The following is a 21355-nucleotide window of genomic DNA, read 5'->3' on the forward strand; positions in this document are numbered from 1 at the left end:
GATCCCTGGTCCAGGAAGATCCCACATGCCACAGAGCAACTAAGCCCATGCGCCAAAACTACCGAGCCTGTGCTCTAGAGCCCACGAGCCACAAGTAGTGAAGCCTGTGCATTCTAGGGCCTGTGCTCCGCAACAAGAGAAGCTACCGCAATGAGAAGCCTGCACACAGCAACGAAGAGCAGCCCCCGCTCGCTGCAACTAGAGAAAGCCCATGCAGCAACGAAGACCCAACACAGCCAAAAGAAAAAAAAAAAAAGCACGCTAGTCATTTTAGGAAAATCAAAATTTTGCTAACTTGAAAAGTTTTGGTGGGTTAGATTTATTTCAACTGTAGGAGGCATATGTTTGGGGGACACCATCATCTTTTTTGGTTCCCAGGACCCAGCTTCTGCCCTGCCAGAGGGTGAGCCTGGGAGTTAGTTGTACTGCTACTAACACAGGGAGAGCCTGTGAACCCAGCCACACTGGTCTTGCCTCAACAAGATTTTTGCCTCAGTTTCCCTGTCTAGCCCTCCAGGCCTGCGTTGGGGCTACAGCCTTTTTCTTTAGTGGATCATCATCTACTGCCCCCAGGAAGGCTTAATCTCTGGTCAGTAATTAGAATCCTGGGGGCTGGGGGTTGATGAATTGTCCATTCTACCTCTGCTATATACTGAATATTTGCACACACCCCCACCCCAAATCCATATGTTAAATCCTAATGTCCAATGTGACAGTATTAGGAGGTGGGGCCTTTGGGAGGTGATTAGGTCATGAGGGTGGAGCCCTTATGAATGGGATTAGTGCCCTTATAAGAGAGACCCCAGAGAGCTCCCTTGCCCATTCCATCATGTGAGGACACAGCAAGAGGACAGCTGTCTATGAACCAGGACGGGGGCCCTCACCTAATAGCAAACCTACTGGTGCCTTGATCTTGGACTTCCAGCCTCCAGAAATGTGAGAAGTGTTTCTGTTGTTCATAAGCCACCCAGTGCATGGTATTTTGTTATAGCAGCCTGAATTGACTAAGACAAATTCATATGCTCAACTACCTTTCCTCTCACTAGAAATAACCTCTGCCCAGATGGACTCTTTAGATGTCAATGTCTGACAAAACCTCACTGGCCCTCCCACACCCTTTGGACATGTGTTCATCTGGGCCTTCACAGAGTTGTGAAGAGTTCTTCGCCATATGACATGAGTTCCTCAGACTTACCTGAGTGGGCATAGTAGCTGTTATTGCACATACAAACTCTCCTGTCCGCCGGGTATTCATCCGAAGCACAGACTCCTGCTCCAGGACTACTGTTCTTGGTGTGTTTAGGGGAGGCTTGACTGGCTTCAGTGCTGGCAGCAGATTTTGTCATCCCCGAGGAGCTGGGGATAAGGGTTGTTGAATGAGCAGCTGTTGTCTCAGGTGACTGGGCCATTGCAGTGCCAGCACTGGGGGCTGATTCCACTGGATGGGAAGGTGCTTGTGTGATGGTGCTGTGATGTCTTCTGGACAGCGTGCTCATCGTGGGGCTGTTATTGGGGTTGAGGGTGCAGCGGTAGTTACCCCTTCCTGAGTCCCAGGCATGTCTGTCCCCAGGTGGTCACGGTTAGTGAAGCGGTGTAACTGCACTGCTTGTCACAGGTAAAGATTCTTTCACATCAGTGATTTCGTCCAATGTTGTGGGGGATAGCGTTGTAGCCGACTTCTCAGAGACAGTGGTTCTCATGGACCCCAATGATGTGACGTCATTGCCTGGTGTGTTTAAAGCCGTTGGAGCTGTGATCGTGGCCGACTTTTGGAGAGTCAGCGGCCACTGATGACTTCAATCCATTGGCTCCGGAGCTTGAGGTGAATGGGGTTGCAGCTGGAGCACACTGGTTCTGTTTTGAGGGGTTTGCTGACGTGGCCATGCTGGATGAGACTGTGCTTCTGGTTGTCCCTCCCTGGTCCTTCAATGTAGAGGTCACCATGGAATTTGGCAGCGTTGTGCCCTCAGAGGTTGTGATGATAACTGTATTTAATCTCTCCTCTTGAGTCTCATGTGCTGGGGTTGTCTGCTCAGTGGACCCAGCAGAGCTGCTGGCTGGTAGTGAAACTGGAGGAGCAGCTGATGTGGTATGCTGCTGGGACTCAGATGGTTCTGTCCTGCCGGTTGTTGGTGAGGCGTTAGGTGGAACTGCAGGGCCATTGTCTCTCCCATTGTTGGATGGAGATGAAATTGTGGAGGAACACTCTATAGTTCCCACAGTTCCAGAGTCTTTTGTGGAAGATGTTGTAGCTGACCCCCAGGTTGTCATAATGCCTGTAAAACGAACAAACAAACAAAAAGAAACCTATATACCTGTTCCCTCCACCAATCCAGAGTTCTTCTCAGATGTTCTCACTTTATCAAATATCTTTATTGGAAGATTCAATAAAAATGATATCAACACCAACTACATGGGACTTCCCTGGTGGCGCAGTGGTTAAGAATCCACCTGCCAATGCTAGGGGGCACGGGTTTGAGCCCTGGTCCGGGAAGATCCCACATGACGCGTAGCAACTAAGCCCGTGAGCCACAACTACTGAGCCTGCGCTCTAGAGCCTGCGAGCCACAACTACTGAACCCGCGTGCCACAACTGCTGAAGCCTGCGCACCTAGAGCCTGTGCTCCACAAGAGAAGCCACTGCAATGAGAAGCCCGTGCACCGCAACGAAGAGTAGCCCCCATTTGCTGCAACTAGAGAGAGCCTGCGCACAGCAACGAAGACCCAACGCAGCCAAAAACAAAAACAAAAAACAAAACACCAACTACATTATTACTGGCGCGCATTCATTTATGTGCCAGCTCTGTGCTAATAGATCTCAGCTGATGCATGCCAGGGAGAGCGAATTTAACTAATTCTGGCAACTATGTCTCATTCCACTCAAGAACTATTACAGAGACAGAGTCAGAAAAAGATGGAAATCTATTATCACACTTGATCTTTGATTTCTCGATGCCTTTTTTGATGTGAGTTTCCTACTGCATTGAATATGATTATAATATTTAAAGATACACAATTTTTTTTTTTTTTACAACGTGACCCCTAATCAAAAGCCAAGTGCTTCATTTAGTGCAATAACAGTCAAAGATAATTTTGACAACCTTTGGTTTTTCACCTTGTCTGAGTAAGGTGCTGTTCCAATGTGCAAGCATTGGTGCACTGAATCCTCACATCCACCCTGAAGTACGGACAATTATTTCTATTTATCAGATGAAGAAACTGAGGTTCAGACAGGTGAAGGCATCTGTTCAAGGTCACACAGCCAGGAAGTGGTGGCACTGGATTTGAAATCAGATCCATCAGATCCCAGAGCCCAATGTCTTCCCTACCACGCTGCACTGCCTCACAAAGACATTGCTTCATTCTCATGTCCGGGCCAGCCACTCTCTCTAGAGAAAAAGGCCCAAATCAGCTACACTGAGCTGGATCCCTTGGAAACCTTCCTCTTTCCCCTGGGCAATGGGCAGAAATAGGAGCATCACCCGATGCCCTGTCATTGCAACCTTGGTCTTTGTCAAAGGACTAATTCAGAAAACTGGAGGTGATAGGCTTGTCCTTCCCACAACCTAGCTCCAAAGAGGCACTGACCCTTCTCCCCGCCCCCGCCCCCATCTGGCATCTGCTCCTTCCACCTCCCACTTTCTTCTAGCCCTGAATAGAGCTAAGGGGTCACAATAGGGCAGGAGTGCTGGCCAGGATGCACGGAAAGAGTGGGGGATCTAGGCTCTAGACCTGGCTCTATTACTGACTTGCTGTGTAGTCTTGGGGAAGACCCCCACCACTCTCAGTGCTTCTACATCCCCCTCAGCACAGTGAGGGACTTGGGCTTAATATCGCAAGAGTCCTCTAAACTCTAGTGATCCGTGGGTACGTTTGCAACAAAATTCCAGGCTGAAATGAACAGATGTCTTGCTACGGGAGTCTCGAGTTTTTATTTGCAGGAAGAGATGTTTCCACTGGATCTAATTTTATGTTTTTTCCATGTGGTTAACCGGTTGTCCCTGCCCCCTTATGGAAAAGTCCATCCTTTTCCCACTGATCGATTTGTCATGCTACCTGTTATTACAATCCAGACTGATTTCCCTGCTCTTTCATTCCATTGGTTTGCTTGTCTATTGTTGCAACAACACCACATTCTCTTACTTTAATGTAAGTCTCAGTATCTGGTAGATTGAGTCTCCCACCTTGCTCTTCAAAGTTATCTTGGCTATTGCTGGCCTTTTGTTCTGCCTTATGTGTATTAGAATCGCATGTCAACTTCTACAAAAAACCCTGTTAGGATTTTGATTGAAAGTGTGTCGCAATTAAAGATTTGGTAAGAATTGACATTTATATGATATTGAAGTTTCCTGACGACAGCAGCTTCTTTGAGAAGCAATGGAATGTGGCCTGAACTCTAAAGTCAGACCTGGGACATACTCCCAGCTCTGATGAGGGGACAAATCACTTTATGTCTCTGAGTCTCGGTTTCCTCAACTGTAAAACAGCAGTGATAAAAATACCTACCTCACTGGCGGTCATGAGGATTAAATGAGATAATGCATGTGAAGCACTTAGCACAGTGCTTAGCATACAGTAGGTGCTCAATAAGTAGAAACTGCTATTGATAATAATTATCCCCTTCTGTGCCTCTCACCAAAACTGGTGTCTGCTTCCTGGGTGTTCTGCCAAGGATACTCCTGGCCTTGGAAAAAGTCATGACTCATGGGATTGCTCAAACATGCAATTTCCTGCCACCTCCCAATATCTTCCCCTATATTGCCCTAGGAGCTCAGGATCCAGGGCTGCACTCCTCCATCGGGCTCAGTGAGGCATTGGGGGTGGCGGCTGATCTTTGCTGGAGTAGGGCAGGGGTCCAAGCCCCTGGGCCCTCAGTTCTGGGCCAGATTGAGAGGGAACTAGCCTACTGAAACCCCAAGCTATTGGCCCAGCCCAGATGGAAAGGACAGACAGAAAAGGGGAGACAGCTGAGATGACAGACAGAATGGAGGGAATAGACAGACAAATATAGCATCCTGGATGAGGATGGATGGGCAAAGCCAGAAGTTCTTTGGAGGTCATCCCATCATGTTCCTGCCCCCAAGCTCATTGGTGCCCCAAGCCTTTCAGACAATTTAGGGGTGGGTTGGGGGATGGCTGTGCTCACATGAGATCTTCCTGGGGACACTACCTGATCTTCCACCACCTTCCTCCCCTCCCTGATGAGCCAGAAAAAGGCTGTGAGCCCCCCCAGAGAAGGATGGATGGAAAGGGTGTATGTGGCTACTCACCAGGCAGATTGAGGGCTCCATTCCTAATAAATAGCTGAAGCAGCAGCAAAAGCCACTGGCTGCCCATCGTTCTGCTGGTTGATGGTCCTGGAGTCTTGGCCCAAACAGGGGAACAGATAGCACTCCAAGACAGTGAAGCACTGCTGGGGTGCCACCTCTCACCTGCCTGCTGAGTGCACCACCCCTGCCCCAGTTGTCCAGACTCCTTCCCAGCAGGCCCCAGGGGGCTTTTCAGGGCTGGAAGCAATGCCAGTGGGAGGGGATGAAGGGTGGAGTTTCCCATCACCTGCAATCAGTGGGCCTCTGGGGATTCCCATTCCAACTGGTGAATATCCCCAAGGCCCCTAGTTGTCAGTCTTTGCTGAACAGCTGGGCAGAACTCTCACACAGCATCTCTTCCAGGCTTCCCCTCACACAACATCAGGGAAACTGAGTCTCAGCCATACAGGTGATCTCATCAGTCTCCCAACTCTGGGGCTGAGTGCTGGCCATTTGATTTTAGAGCTGGTGCTCAATCTTATCCTCTCCCGATTGCACAGATGGGGAAAATGAGGCCCAGTGATTTGCCCAAGGATGAGAATCCACCAAGGCAGCTCTTCATAGTGCCCGCGACTGCCACAGCTTTCTCAGACTCTGCATTGCCTAGCTCAGGAACCTGCTGTGGCTCTCGCTGGTCTTTGGTATGGAGCTCCCAAAGAGGTCTCACAGGTCCCAAGTTCTCCACCGGACTTCATTCACCTGACCCTCAAATTCCTCCTGATGCCTTCCAGGAAGCTTCAGTGCTCTTCTCCCCCAGAGAGCCTGCCAGGACCCACACTTCGCCCAGCCGTTCTCCATTGATCCGGGACAGAGCTTCCTGTACCTGCATGACCTGGTCAATGGTGACCCCATCAGACTAGAACTCCCCAGAATGAGCACCAGTCTCCTACACCTTCAGACACAGGGAGAGGGTAGGGTGTCTCCTTCATAAGAGAGGCACTCCCAACTGTGAGGAACTGTGAGGACCAGATTTTCAGCCCCAGAATTTAGGACCCTAAGGGCAGGGATTATATCTCTACCATTAAGTCAAAAATTTTCATGGTGTGGATTTTCTCTCCCTTTAGACTGGAAGCTCTGGAGGACAGTCAGTGACTCTCCCATTGGACAAACAGGCTTTTGAGGGGCAAGGCTGCCCCAAGGGTTTGGAGATCCACCAGTCAGACACATTGATCCCAACACAAAAGTTTATTGTTGATACAGATACCTGGCCCCACTGGCCTCACCTTTCTTCTCTTGGTGCTTGGGCCCACTTAGACTACATCTAGTTCTGGTCTAGCAGGATACCAGGGATGCCCATCCTTAGGGCAAATCCTGGCTGCCTTGGCCAGCACCCTCTTCTGTGCTCATCCTTGTGGTAGGGCTCCCACTCTCATCCAGCATCCTTCTCCGTCCCGGCTCCTCTGGACCTGGGGCTCACAGGCACAAGCCCTAGAGATACCGCCCCCTTCCATCCCCAGGCATCTGCCCGGGTGTAAGGGAGAGGATGGGTTCAGGCCAGGATGTGCCAGGTCATGCTAGTGATGCAGAAGATGCAGTGGCTGGGTGTGTGTGCTCATGCCCGTTGGCTCCCGTCCTGCCCTCTCAGCGGCTGCACTTGTGTTTGTTAAGGAGTACATTTGTGTTGGATTCCTGAACCTGCAAACCAAGAGGTCTTCTTGTCAATGCCCCCACCCTGACATGGCAGACACCCCCTTACTCCCCTCCTTCAGCTCAACAGCTGTTCATCCAGGCCTGGCAGGAAGTCCTTCACGTCTAACTCTAGCCTGCCGAGTCTGCTCTCCGACCGTGGGAGCTCAGGCCGTGGACATTCACAAGGCTCCCGGTCTGATGGTGTGGGAAGCAGAAAGAAACTAAATAATGTGGGAGTGTGACTTTTTCTCCATAGAATCTTCCTCCCTCAGGAGGCTGCTCCTCTTATGCACCCTAGACAGGACCTGGGGGTCCTATGCCCCCAGTGGGCCTGAGTATCTGCCACTAAGCAGGAACTGAACCGCTCAAGTCTCACTAAGAAAGGGTAGGTTTGACAGCGCTGAAGACCGAGATGGCTCAGTGGGTGGAGCCCTATGGGAGGGGCGGGCCCTCCCGGAGAAGGAAAAGTTGGAGCCTGACCAGATTGGCGGTGACTGCTGGGGTGCTTGGGAGTCTAGGGGGCGGACCAGATCTTGGAACAGACAGAGACCTTGACTAATGGGGTTGAGGCTGAGCTGGGTGGGGTGGCGAGGTGAGTACCGATTGGGTAGGAGAGGGAAGCTTCACCTTTTCCCTGTTGACGAGCGCAGTGATCAAGTCTTGCTGACAAGTCATCTCACGGATGGCTATGGAGGACCCGCTCGCCCTCGGCAGGCTCCACGACAAGTGCCTCTGCATCAGCTCCTCCTCCTGCTCCTGGTTGAAGCGGATGGAGCGTACTTCGTCCACTATCCTGAGGGCGGAGGGGTGGCGCGTTCCGAGGGTGAGGGTTGGAAGGCTGCCCTCCCATCTCTTCCCTGGTGTCCAGCCCCCTTCGCCCTCCCCCTTTACTCTGAGAGAGGCCGAGGCTCGAGGCTCTTGTGAGATGCGAGGAACCGGGAGGTCTGGATTCCAGTTCCCTCACCGACAGGCTGGCGAAACCTGGGCAATTCACTTAACCTCTCTGGGCCCCAGGGTCCGCATTATAAAACGGTGAGGGCGTGAGGCCAGAAGAAGCTGAGGCTTCACTCAGCCCTGACTCACGAGACTCGAGGGTACCCCCAGTACCCGCCCTACGTGTTGAGCTCATCTCGGATCTCCTTGTACTGCATCAGGTTCTCCTGTATTGCCTCGAGCACCAAGCAAAAGTTGTCGAATGTGTCTTCTGAGAGGTTCGTCGGGAGGCCCCCCATAAACGGCTCCTGGGGGACGCCAGATGTCTCCAAACGGGCGACCACGCAGTGCACCAGCGGCAGCTCGTTATTCCCATTTCCCTCCTCGTTGCCTGTCTGGGGAGGGGGAAATGGAGAGGGAAGGGCGGCTCAGCCGGCACCCCCTCCCCTTGCCCCTTCCTGCTTGGCTTCGGGGAGGATGAGTCTCAGGACACCGGGGTTCTAATGCTCCTTGTTTCAGCTCTAACCAATCTTAGGCTCTCTCGTTCGCTGTGGGAGCTCAACTTGAAACGCACGAGCCCATCCCTCACCTTTTTGGAAATTCTCACCCCTTTTCAAAACTTAGTGCTTCCCCCACCATTTCACTCCTGATAAATCCTACCCAGCAAACTTCTGAAACCCTATCTACTCTCAAGTCACAGCCCACAGCCCTCAACACTTTAGGCAATACTCCACACTACACTCCCCAGCCTTTCGGAAGCTCTACCCCTGAATGAATAACACTATAGCTAATATTTATTGAGTTCTTAGTATGTGCCAAGTACTGTTCGTTTACCCATGAAATTATCATAATAGCCCTATGAAGTACAATTATTATTTCCATTTTACAGGAGAAGAAATTGAGGCTTAGATTGGTTAAACGCCCTAAGGTCACTCAGCTGCTTAGGTTTTAGTTGCCATAGAACGAGACACCTAGGAACCCCACACCCCTCAGAAGCCCCCGTTGGTGAGCTGGCGGTGGGCAATGCTGCCTCCACGTCTCAGGCTTGGCTTTCTTCAGGCCCCCGAGTGTGCGCGCGCACACAAACACACATGCTCAATTCAGCACTCAAATACACTCTGCCCCTCCCCCCCTGCCCTCCCCATCTCACTCACCTCACTGAAGGCTATTTGACGCTGTTGCCCCTGTTCGCCTGCCTTCATCATTTGCTCCAGATTGGTGGTCACCACGACGACCAACAGGTTGATGCCAATGAAGGCACCGACGGTGATGAAGATGGCAAAGTAGATGGCGCCCCCAATCTCCACTGCGTACTCCCTTGTCTCCATCCTGGAGATGGCAGTCAGGGGCCCTATCACCTCCCTGGCCCTTTGGGTCTCAGTTTCCTCGTCTATGAGATGGGGAAATTATCTCAAGGCCCACTGGGACTTCTGCTGCCTCACTGCTGTTGTGGAGATCTAATGCTTTACTCCTAATTGTCCCTGCAGCTGCTTTTTACTGAGCACCAGCTGTACTGCCAGACAGTGGGCGGTCCTCAAGCCAGCCCTGCAAGGTGGGGATTTGTACGTCAGCATTATCGAGTTTAATCTATTGGCTATATTCTTTAGTCATGTCGTTCTTATTATAAAAAGTAATTCAAGCTCATTATAGAAAGATCAGAAGGAAAATAAACAGGAAAAAAATCCCACCCACTGTTAATACCTATTGTAAATCTCCCATAAAATATTTTCCCAAATAATAGTTTTCTCTCTCTTGCTATGCATGTGTGTGCATGTGTGTGTACACAGTGCCAGACTCTACTAATTCTCACAGCAATCCATGACACGGTTAATAATGTATTATAATCCCCAGTTGACAGATGAGGAAACTGAGGCTCAGACGGCTGCACGGCTAGTGCAGTGGAGCAGACTCAAAACCCCAGGCCATCTTTATTGCACACTCCATGATTTTTCCACTGCCTGCATCATAATGGGTAATGAGTGCAGAAGCCCCTTTACCAACTGGGCTTCTACTCTCACACGAAGGAGATAAAAAGAAAATCAGTCAGGGGGACCCACTCGCTGGAGTGGACTGGAAACAAATAGGGTTTAGGCTTAATGGGAAAGAGGTAAAGAACAGAACCCAGGGAGCCATCTGTGGCCAATAATGACCTTGGGCAGTGGGTTTCAGAATGAATAAATGAGACCCTAAGCTCTCAGGAGTCCAGGCAGTTTGGTGGGCTCCAGTGTGGGCTGGGAGGCTGCCTTGGAACCCTAGGTGCAACCACAGACCTGCTCCCTTGCCCAAGGCCTAGTTGCCCAGCTGCTGAGCATAATGGGAGAAATCTCCATGAATAGCCTGCAGTGGGACCTTGAATGGGTGGAGTTTCATTGGGATGACGCTTCAAGTAGACTGCAAACCCAGAGGCCTCAGCTCCAGGGAGTCTGCTTTTCTCCAGTTTAAAGCCCCAGGCATCCCCCTCCTGCTGTGCCATCCTCATCCCAAGCCCTGGAGCCGCACTCCCACCCAAGAGCCCATCTCCCTCCCCAGTCAGTTTGTTGCCCCTGGGAGCCCAGCCCCTCCCTGCCTAGCTCGCCTGGACTGGGCGCCCCCCCCTCCCCTGGAAGCCCCATGGGCACTCACTGAAAGTCACCATAGATGTCCACCCAGCCATCCTGGGTGATGCAGATGAAGAGGGTATACAGGGCAACCTGCATGTTCTGGAAATGCATGGGCACGAACGCACCAAAGAGAGTGACCCCAAATACTGAGAACACCTGCCAAAGAGACCAGAGACCCGCCCGGACTTCACCCGAGGGCCTTGGGGACAGGACATGCAAATGAGCTGTCAGGGGAGTCACAGGGCTTCAGGCCCATAGCCTCTCCTCTTCTCCAGACACCCTGTATCCCCAGGGACCTAGGGCCCTGTTCAGGGAAGGGGAGTAGCCGGGGGCAGGGGAGGGCACTGACCAGCATGAAGAAGAGGATGAGGGCCACGATGTTGGCCATGTCGGGCACTGACTGCAGGATGACACGGATGATCCGGGCCAGGGGCTCCACTGCCATGCACACGTGCACCAGACGCAGTGCCCTGTGGCAGAGCCTCTCAGGACTGCCCCTCGGCCCTTCCCAGACCCCTCCTCCTCACCGTCCCCCCACCTGCCCAGAAAGGCAGAGCTGATCCCCACCTGGTAACAACCCCTTCCTCTCTTTCCCAGGGTCCAGACAGGTCCCTTCTTTTCTCAGAGTTTCCAGCTTACCTGAGGGTGTAGGTGATAGAGATGGCACTGAGTTCATTGAAGAAGAACCCCAGGAGCAAGATAAAGATGATAAGGAAGTTGAGGATGTTCCAGCCGTCCTGGGGGGTGGGCCAGCCCCAGCAGGGTCTGTCAGGTCCAGCCCATGGGTTCATCCTGGGTCTGCCCTCCCTACACCCCAAGGATGGGGGACTCAATGGTCCTCTCGAAGCAGGGCCAGTCATCTGCCATCCACTGCTGTTACTCATCCTGCTGTCGCCCCAAACATGCCACAAAACGTGCATGCGCTCGCTGTCTCATACACATGTCAATAGCCAAGCACAGTGTCTGAAGCACACAGTGGAGTCTCTCACATATACACAGCCAGTTCCTAAGCTGAGCGCCCACCTTGGCTAGTGCGCTGCTGACAATGGCCTTGCCCTGCAGTTAGGTGACCTGAGAGTGTTTGGATGCTCCAGCTTTGTGTGACACACACTACAATTAATAATAAAATGAAAATAAATACTGATTAAAACATTAAGGAACAGTGCTTCAATAGCCAGGTCAGAGGTGAACTAACTCTCACTGTAGAAGAAGGCACATTTTGCAAGCCCTTTGTCCAATATGGCACAAACTTTTCAGAATGGGGATGGAGGAAGGAAGCTCATGTGTATGACAAATTTGAGCACAACCACTACAGAGGAGAATTTGCTCTAATAAATAATCCGCATTTACCTTTGACCAGTGATCCCACTTCTTGAAATCCGACCCACACAAACTCTAGTACAAGTACAAAATGACATTCGTAGAAGGCTGAAAATAACCAGTGTTCAGCAATTGGGACACTGGTTGAATAAACTATTGCACATTCATTCAGTGGAGTACAGGATAATGAGAAAGATCTCCATGTACTGATATAGAAAGATCCATTAAGTGACAAAAAGGAAAGTGCAGAACAGTGTTTACAGTATGTTACTGTTAGGAAAGGGAAGACTAAAAATATGTACATATTTGCTTATGATTGCAAAATAAACACTAGGAGGATAAACAAGAGATTATAAATAACGAAGATTATCTGAAGAGGGTGGGGATGAGGGGAAGGGATGAAGGGTCAGGAGTGGGAACAAGAATTCTGTGTGTGCCTTTCAATAGTCTTTTTTTTTTTTAATTGTAGTATAGTCGCTTTACAGTATTGTGTTGGTTTCTGCTGTACAGCAAAGTGAATCAGCCACATGTACACATATATCCCCTCTTCCTTGGATTTCCTTCCCATTTAGGTCACCACAGAGCACCGAGTAGAGTTCCCTGTGCCATACAGCCTGTTATCATTAGTTATCTGTTTTATACACGGTAGTGTATACATGTCAATCCCAATCTCCCAGTCCATCCCACCCCCCCTTCCCCCCTTGGTATCCATTCGTTTGTTCTCTACGTCCGTGTCTCTATTTCTGCTTTGCAAATAAGTTCATTTACACCATTTTTCTAGATTCCACACATATGTGTTAATATATGATATTTGTTTTTCTCTTTCTGACTTACTTCATTCTATATGACAGTCTCTCAGTACAGTTTTGACCAATATGTAGCTGCATTAAATATTCAAAAAGAAAATGATTTTTAATGGAGAAAAAGTTCTTAAATTTACTAGGCAGTCCAATAAACACAAGCCCTCCTGGTGTTTCACATTCAAAGTGTCGGTGCCTAAACATACACAGGGAGACACAAGTCTGCCTGTCTACAGCTCCATCCCTCTATCCATTCAGTATTAAGCTCCTACTGTATGCCACACCTCAAATCAGATCCTGAAGATATAGGATTTCTGCCCTGCTCGGCTCACAGACTATTTTGAGGGAGGTGGATAGACAGTAAATTTTAACTCCAGGTGAGAGGTGAGTACAAAGCATTAGGGAGACAGAGCAACAACTAACCTAGCCTGGGAGAGACAGGAAGACTTCCTGGAAGAGAAGACATCTGCATGAGTCTTAAGCTGTAAGTAGGAGGAAAGCAAGTGAGTAAGTGGCAAAGAGATTTTATAGACTAGGGGTCAGCATGGGCATGAGGTGAGAAACAGCAGTGTGTGTGTGTGTGTGTGTGTGTGTGTGTGTGTGTGTATGTGTGTGTGCATGCATGCACTTGAAAGTGTGTATTGGGGAATGCCACTACAAGCAGCCTGATGTAGCTGGAATACCCAAGGGTAAGGCCAGGAGTGATGAGGCTGCAAAAGCAAGCAAGAGCCACATCATGGAAGGCCTTAATCACAGTGAGGCATTTAGACCTGATCCTATAAACAATAGGGAGCCACTGGAGGAGTTTAAGGGTACTTTGTCTTGGGCCTTCGGAAAATTACTTTGATGGCAGGTGGGGTACACAGGAAGCCATAGCAACATCCTGGTGAGAGAAGACAAAGTAGGAGCTAGAACAGGGATAGCAGAGATGCAGAGGCAGCAAGAAATCTGAGAACTATTTAGGTGGTGAAATAGTAATTAATAGGCTATGGAGGTAAGAAGAAGAGGGAGGAGCCACACGAGGGCCATAGAAAAGGGGGCACTGGGGGCAAAACGTTGGGGATCCCCACGTGCCTGGGTAATATTTGAGATATTAACTTGCAGACTTTCCTCCCTCCCCTGCATTCTCCCTTTCCATCTACCCATTCAACAGGGAGCAGTCCTTGTACGCTGGGATCAGGGGAGGGGTTGGGGGTAGGGAAGGAGACAGCAGAGGGCCTCTAACAAGCCCTGGCTTTTGGCCCTGGGAGGCTGGCCCCAGATGAAGGTTAGGATTTGGGACATTAGTTCTCAGCCATTAGTTCTGGAGGGTGGTTTTGCCTTCCAGAGGACATCTGGCAATGTCTGGGGACATCCTTGATTGTCACAGGTAGGAAGGTGCTAACGTCATCTAATGGGTAGAGGCCAGGAATGCTGCTAAACATTCTACAATGCACAGGACAGTCCCCCGACAACAAAGAATTATCCAGACCAACATGTCAACAGTGCCGAGGTTGAGAAATCTTGTCCTTGAGAGGACAAGCAGAGTGGCTTGGAAGAACAGAAGATTCTCAGGCTTGCTCCAGTTCTCTTGTGCTAATGAAACACTGGAGCTTAGCTTTGAAAGTGCAGGCCCCTTGAAAGTGCAGGCCTTCCTAACTGCTGCTAAAAGCGAGACAGGCTGGGACCTGGGACCCTTGGCTGCAGTGCTTGCACCTGATACACATCTCCTCGAGCAACAAAATACAAAGAAATTATAAGGGACTAAAAATAACTGCCCGCATGAGCAGCTGGGGCAAATTATGGACAAAAAGATACAAAAGGCCCAAATGCCACTTCTGAAGAGCAGGGAGCAAAGGCAGGGGGTTGGGAGCAAAAGCAGGGTACTGTGCATGCCCCCTGCACACAACATCACCAAAGGGGTGGGCAGACCACCCAAGCCACCCCTCCAGTCCGACCCCAGGACAATCCTCTACCCTCACCCCACATAAGGGACAAGCTCATCCCCCCTCGGGAGCGAGTGAGCAAGGGAACTTGTTACTTGTTCTCTCTCCCCCCTGCTGCAGCAGGGGCCCCAATAAAGCCTTGCCTGAATTTCTTGTCTGGCCTCTGATCAGTTTCTATTAATTAAGGAGGCCAAGAACCCTGGCCGGTAACAAAAGAAATCTCAGGTCTACAGGAAGGAAGAAATGTTCTGTCTTATGCAACAGATGTCTGCCTGTAACCTAGAGCTAGTTCTGAAAAAGTGGTGCATTGAAATGTTCACAAAAAGCATGGTACCTATTCTCCTCTCCAGCGTGGAGACATGTAAATATGCACCATCCTATTCTATTTTCTGTTAATAAACATCCTCCCAAGTGTTGTTTTCACAAAGCAGTCTTTAAGACATCTGGGGCTTACCTGGTGGCACAGTGGTTAAGAATCCGCCTGCCAATGCAGGGACACGGGTTCGAGCCCTGGTCCGGGAAGATGCCACATGCCGCGGAGCAACGAAGACTGTGCACCACAACTACTGAGCTTGTGCTCTAGAGCCCACAACAAGAGGAGCCACCGCAATGAGAAGCCTGTGCACCGCAAAGAAGAGTAGCCCCTGCTCGCCACAACTAGAGAAAGCCCATGTGCAGCAACGAAGACCCAACACAGACAAAAATAAATAAATAAATAAATAAATTTATAAAAAAAGAAAAACAAAAAGACATCTGGACTTCAGAAATATTGTTCTAGGTTCTACATTCTGTGTTCTATGAAGTGACATCTCTAACCCCTGGAAAGCTTGTAATTCTAATTGGTTTTCCTGGTAATGGTATTTAAATGATGATTCCTTTTTATGAAAGGTATAAAAATCTGACGTGTTCTTTTTTAAAGCCTCTTCTTGCACATGCCCAAAGGCAAGATAGATCCCTTGACTCCAGAAATCCCTTGACTCTAGAAGTCCTATTCAAACAAAGAATTTGAGTCTTTGTCTCATTTTATGTAATGTTAAGATCTGTTCCCACCCAGACAGCTTTTTGATACCTTCCAGAATAGGGGTAGGCAAACTATAGCCCAAGGGCCAAATTGACCAGCAGCCCCTCTTTTTAAAGACTCTCAGGTTTAGAATGGTTTTTATATTTTTAAATGGTTAGCGGGGAAATCAAAAGAAGAATAATGTTTTGTGACATGTGAAAATTACATAAAGTTCAAATTTTAGTATTCACAAATAAAATTGATTTGGAACATAGCCATGCTCATTTGTCTATGTACTGTCTATGGCTGCTTTTGTGCTCTCACAGCAGAAGTGAGTGTTTGCAACAGAGACTGTATGGCCCACAAAGCTTAAAATATTTATCTGACCCTTGTGAAAATTAATAAAGGGAAACCTCACTACAATGGAATTGGGAGGCCAAAAGGGGGAGCTCTCACACAGTATCACTAGATGTCAATTACAGGATGAATTGTCAATTACAGACTTCAACAGAAAAATCCCAAAGGGGAAAGAATTATCAATTACAGGCCCCAACAGGAAAAGATGAACATTGCATCTCCTGCAAGAAATCGACTATTCCAACAACTCAGCCAATGAGAGACCATCATCGCCCTGAACTCTCACTTTTCTCCAGTAGATTTTGGTTCAAAACAACCCTTCCCAACTTCCTCCTTTTTCTCTATAAAATAACATTCCTCTCCATTGTTTGTTGGACTAGCCTATGGCTTTTGCTGTAGTTTGCTAGTCCTGATTTGCGATTCCTCTGCTATTCCCAAACAAACCCTTTTTTGCTGGTAAAATAACTGACTGTTTTATTCTTCAGGTCAACACTCTTTACAGAAAATCTTTGCTGACCCCTGCTCTTGAACCCTGTAAATTAAGGTGGATACTCTCAACTGTATTTCTCCGATAAGGAAATCAAGGTTTTCCCAAGATCGCAGAACTAGGGAAGGCTGGGTCAGGAATTGGAACCCCAGGAGGCTGCACTTCTAGTACAAATTACTTTCTGCAACATCACAGACATCTCAGAAGTAGTTAGTTTCTCCTTCTGCATGAGCACGCATGCACACACATGCACACAGCCCCCTCCCCCTGTGCACCTTGCAGGGCCAGGTGCACAGGGATGGGGATGGGGATGGGGTGGGGTGCCGTCCCTAAAGAGGAATAGATGTGATGGCAGGGAGGGCCCAGGATCTCACCTTCCAGAAAATCCAGAAGCCATTTAACCAGCCGAGGAGAAGTTCACAGATAAGGATAGTCAGCACAATGTCATCTATGGTAGAGAACAACTCATAGTGTTTCTACATGGAAGATAGAGAAAAGGAAGGGCAGAGAGGTGAGTAAGGGGGTGGCAAGACCAGGGAGAGAGCATGTCTGCAGGGGAGGGGAAGCCCAGATTCTTATTGCTCTTCATCCTCAGCATCTTTGTAGCTCCGTTTAGAGCACCCCTTCCATGTATGTGCCAGGCACCATGCTAAGGCCACAAATGTATTATTTCATGTTACCATCACCATCGTCCTATGAAGTAGGTTTTATTTCCATCTTGCACTTGATGGGAACCTCAGAGAGGTGCCCAAGGTCAGACAGTTAATGATAAAGACTGTTGTCTGACTGCAAACCCTTGTTCTTAACCTCTAGAGTAGGAAAAGGGAGGTGGAGAAAAGCAGAACAGACTCCAGGATTGGGAGGAAAAGACCTGGCCCTTGAGATGGAGGACACTGAGCCCCATCCTTGCTTCTCTGAGTGTCCCAACCACTCCTGCTGCTCCAGCTCCCAAATCCCCCCAGCCAGGCCTGACCCAACTCGTGGGTATCCCCCTACTCACGGGTCCAAGACATGTTCCCTGGGTGGATGGATTGATGGATGGATCCATGACTTTGAATTCTGTTTAAAACCCAACTCATGTTCACGCAGTCTCCTGTTAAGCTGTGACTCTGCTATAGTTTGGGACGTGAACAGCTCCCAGCCCCCGACTCCACCCTGGCAGCTACCAAAGTCACCTGGACTCCTCCCTTTCCTCACCTCCATGGCCCACAGACTCAGTGCTTCGAGCCTCTTGCTCCCCACACCTTGCCACCAACCCCATCCACCAGCCAATGCGAGGCTGGGCAGAGTTTCTTCTTCTTCTTTTTTTTTTTTTTGGCCACACCACGCAGCATGCGGGATCTTAGTTCCCCAACCAGGGATCGAACCCAGGCCCCCTGCAGTGGAAGCGCGGAGTCCTAACCACTGGACCACCAGGGAATTCTCTGGGCAGAGCTTCTGAAACTCAGATGGGACCTAAAGTTTATGGGCTTCCAGCCTGTTCCAAATTCCCAAAGGGCATCATGGGCCAGGGACGTCTGCCTACAACAAGGAAGGGCTTTCTTTCCCTTCATCTTTCCCTTCAGCTCTACCCCACTGGCCACTGGTGGCAATAGGCTCTCCTTACTATTTATTGAAAGAGCTTCCTAAACAGTCCCCCTGCCTTCTCCAAGTCATGAACATCTGTGGCTAAATCAGAGTTGCCTTCTCCACCCACAAAGCTTCCATGGCCCCCTATGGCCTGCAGGGTGAGATTCAAAACCAGTCTGGCATTCACAAGTCTCTAGGATTTGACCTTCATGGGCACATATTCTATATCAGGGTTTTTAGCATTTTTGACTGGGACTCAAAGAAATATATTTTACGTTTTACACCATAATGCCTTCTCTCCCTCTCCCCTCCTCCCCTCCCTCCCTCTCCCCCACTACAATTTCTACTTCATTCTTTTTCATTTTATTTCATTCTACTTCAAAATGCTGCTATCTACACTCTGAACTCATTTCATGAGCCATTGACGGGTTTTGATCTGCCCTGTAGTCCACGCATTCTGCAAACCTTGGCAATTGGGTTTCTGCCTCCACTACATCAGAGGCAGCTCAAGGTCACAAGAGCTAAACAAGGGATGCTTCAGAGTCCTTTCCTTGCCCTGTCTCCTGGCCACATCTGACCCTCTGCCTGCTCCCTTGGTAATGCGCTCTCCTGGGGTTCCTCCCACTCCTCTGGCCACCCCTCCTCAGCATCCTTTGGCATCTCCTCCTCTATTTTCTGCCCTCTACTTGGAGGCTCTCCTCAGAGCTCTGTCTTGGTCCTCTTCTCACTCAACACTCTCTCCCAGGCAACCTCATCCATTCCTTGAGCTTCAGCAGCCATCCACCTAGATGCCAGTCACTCTCATGTTGCCATACTTTAAACCCTGGCTTTCCTGGATAAACAAGTCCTACTGTATAGCACAGGGAACTATACAATATCCTATGATAAACCACAGTCAATATCCTATGATAAACCACAATGGAAAAGAATATAAAAAAAGAATGTATATACATATGTATAATTGAATCACTTTGCTGTACAGCAGAAATTAACTCAACATTGTAAATCAACTATACTTCAATTAAAAAAATAAAAGTAAAATAAAATAAAATCAACATTGGCTTTCCAATGACATAGGATAAAACACATCCTCTTTAACAAAACTTAAAGACCCTGTGTGTTCTGGCTGCTGACCACCTCTCTGAACTCATCAGTCACCACACTGGACATTTTAAAAATATTGATTTTAAATAGCACAATTCATGTATGTGGTAGACTCCTTGTAAGAAATTAAAACATCAAGGGTAAGACCCAAGCCATAGCAAACTTCAAGTTGGACACACAGAACTCACTTCCATGCTCTTCTGCCCAAAACACTCTTCTCCACCTCTCTCTGCCTGGCCAACTCCTATTCATTCTTTGCTCTCTGCTTAAATGTCCCTTTCTCCAGGAAGCCTTCCCTGACACCCAGATTAGGGTCAATGCCTCCTTCGAGCTTCCACATACTCTGTGACACCCAGGCATTTGGAATGATATGTCTGTGTCTATCTGAGACAGAACTGGGTCTGTTGTGTCCATACCTGGCACTGAGTGCAGTATCTGGTACGAGTGATTCTCACTTAGTGGCTATTGATTAAAATGGGATACCCTTCCCCACAAGGCACCCATTTGCCTGCCTCTGCTCACACCATTTTTCTCTTGTCCTTCCTCTGCAAATCCAATGCATTTCTCAAAGCTGGGTCCCCCCCACCACGAAGTCTTCCTTGATCTTTAGGAAAGTCAGCACTGACAGGCCCTTGAAGAGCATCCAATCCAGTCATCATGAACAGATGAGGAGCCTGAGGCCCAGAGAGGGAAGTGACTTGCCCAGGCCCCTGTTAGATCAGTGGGGTCAGAGGTCAGGCTGGAGTCCCACCTGGCCAAGAACGGAGTTGGTGCGGAGAGCGATGGTGATGGCGTTGACCACCAGCAGCACGGCCAGCAGCAGCTGGAAGGCCGGGTGTCGGAGCAGCTCCTTGACATACATGCGAATGATGAACTCCTGCATGTCCCAGGCATCCTGGGAGAGGGCAGGAGACCTTCCTTCAGGCAGGTATCACCGTAGGAGGCCTCTGCCTGGAAGTTTGCTCTCAGTGAATAGGGACCCTTGGGGGCCACTCTTGGGAAAGAAGTTGCCTGAGAGGGGATCATGGAACGGGGGCCTCAGTGTAGAGGTCACTACCTAAATGGCCACAAAAGCGGGTCACTGCTGGGTGGTCTTTGTTGGGGTCATTGTAAGGGAGATTCTTTTGGGGTCTCTGCTGGCGAGTGGTTGTCATTATATAGGGGCTCCTGTAGGTGCACAGCCAGGTGGTTACTAACATACCCTGGGGGGGTCACTGCAGGGATCACAGCTGGGACATTTAGAAGGCAGAAGGGGCAGAGGTATTCTGGGGGCCGGTTGCCCCGTAGACACAGCTGCACAAGGGTCACTGTGGGGGTGAGGATTGCTGCAGGCCCCCCGACAGGCTGCAGGCCCGGCCTCGGCCTTACCTTACTGCTAGTGATATCTCGGCGGTTGATGAGCACTTGCTCCTCTGGCCGGAGGTAGGGCTCGTGAGCGGCCCTCTGCAAGGGTGAGGAGAGGGCCCATCAGTGCAGCCACTGCCCCTCCGGACCCAGTATGGTCCTCCAGTGCCTCGTCCCGCCCCAGGATGCCCAGCTTGGGCAGTGCAGCCAGGCAGGTACCACCTACCATGTGGTTCAAAGGCTTGATATAGGTGGTGTCGGTCCAGTGCTGCCACCAGGTCCTCTGGTTATCCGCCATAGTTGCTCAGTGTCCCTCCCACTCCTCAAAGAAACTTCATTCCAAGCTGTCCTGCCCCCCTTCGTGGTGATATCATAGAGGCCTCTGTGACCTCCACCTGTCCGCATTCCACCAAGGAATTCTCATACCAAGAGAAGCTCTTCCCACTGACTCCCCTTGGTATGCCACAGAGGAGGCCACGGACACCAAGGGGCTGGGTGGGGTCAGAGGTCAGAGGCTGATGAGAGCAGGTCAGGTCTCCTGTGCAGCCTGGACGGAGACACAGGGGCGGGTCCCTGCTCTGCGTCCAGGAGCTGGAGGTGAGACTGAGTTAAAGAGAGAAGAGGAGAAAGGTGTTTCGTTCTGTGGTCCTCCTCCTAGCAGACCTCAGCCTGCAACCCTGCCCACCAGCTACCCCATCCCATCACTCCAGTCTCCAGGGCTGCCCCCCCCAGCCGCCTTTCTAGGCGAGGTACGTTTCCCCAGCTGTAGAGTGAAAGGCTGGTCTCTGTTTTTCACCTTTCGCCCCTGGAGATGGGGCAGGAGAGCACTCCGGTCTCTGAAGGGCTGGGGAGAGATGGGCATGCGTAGAAGTACCCACCACCCTGGTAGGCATGGGGCTTCAGGTACAGAGCCCAGGCTGGTGGGCCACAGTGTGAGCTAGTTACCAAAAGCGCTCACCGCCCCCCTCCCCCGACAGC

The 21355-nt window shown here is 49.9% G+C and overlaps 1 protein-coding gene across 1 annotated transcript; it reads right to left on the bottom strand.

Moving 5' to 3' along the window:
- Nucleotides 1-280: 280 nt before the first annotated feature.
- Nucleotides 281-21327, bottom strand: CATSPER4 (cation channel sperm associated 4). Its single transcript, XM_082412631.1, has 11 exons — nucleotides 20604-21327; nucleotides 20402-20476; nucleotides 19785-19928; nucleotides 16735-16836; nucleotides 11111-11208; nucleotides 10821-10941; nucleotides 10494-10627; nucleotides 9026-9200; nucleotides 8055-8266; nucleotides 7566-7731; nucleotides 281-6944 (listed from the first exon to the last, which is right to left on the bottom strand). Exons 1-11 carry the CDS (start codon nucleotides 20673-20675, stop codon nucleotides 6891-6893), a joined length of 1353 nt encoding a protein of 450 aa, XP_082268757.1. The 5' UTR covers nucleotides 20676-21327; the 3' UTR covers nucleotides 281-6890.
- Nucleotides 21328-21355: the final 28 nt, after the last annotated feature.

This window comes from Balaenoptera physalus (assembly GCF_965194825.1).
Source record: "Balaenoptera physalus genome assembly, chromosome: 1".
Taxonomy (NCBI): Eukaryota; Metazoa; Chordata; class Mammalia; order Artiodactyla; family Balaenopteridae; genus Balaenoptera; species Balaenoptera physalus.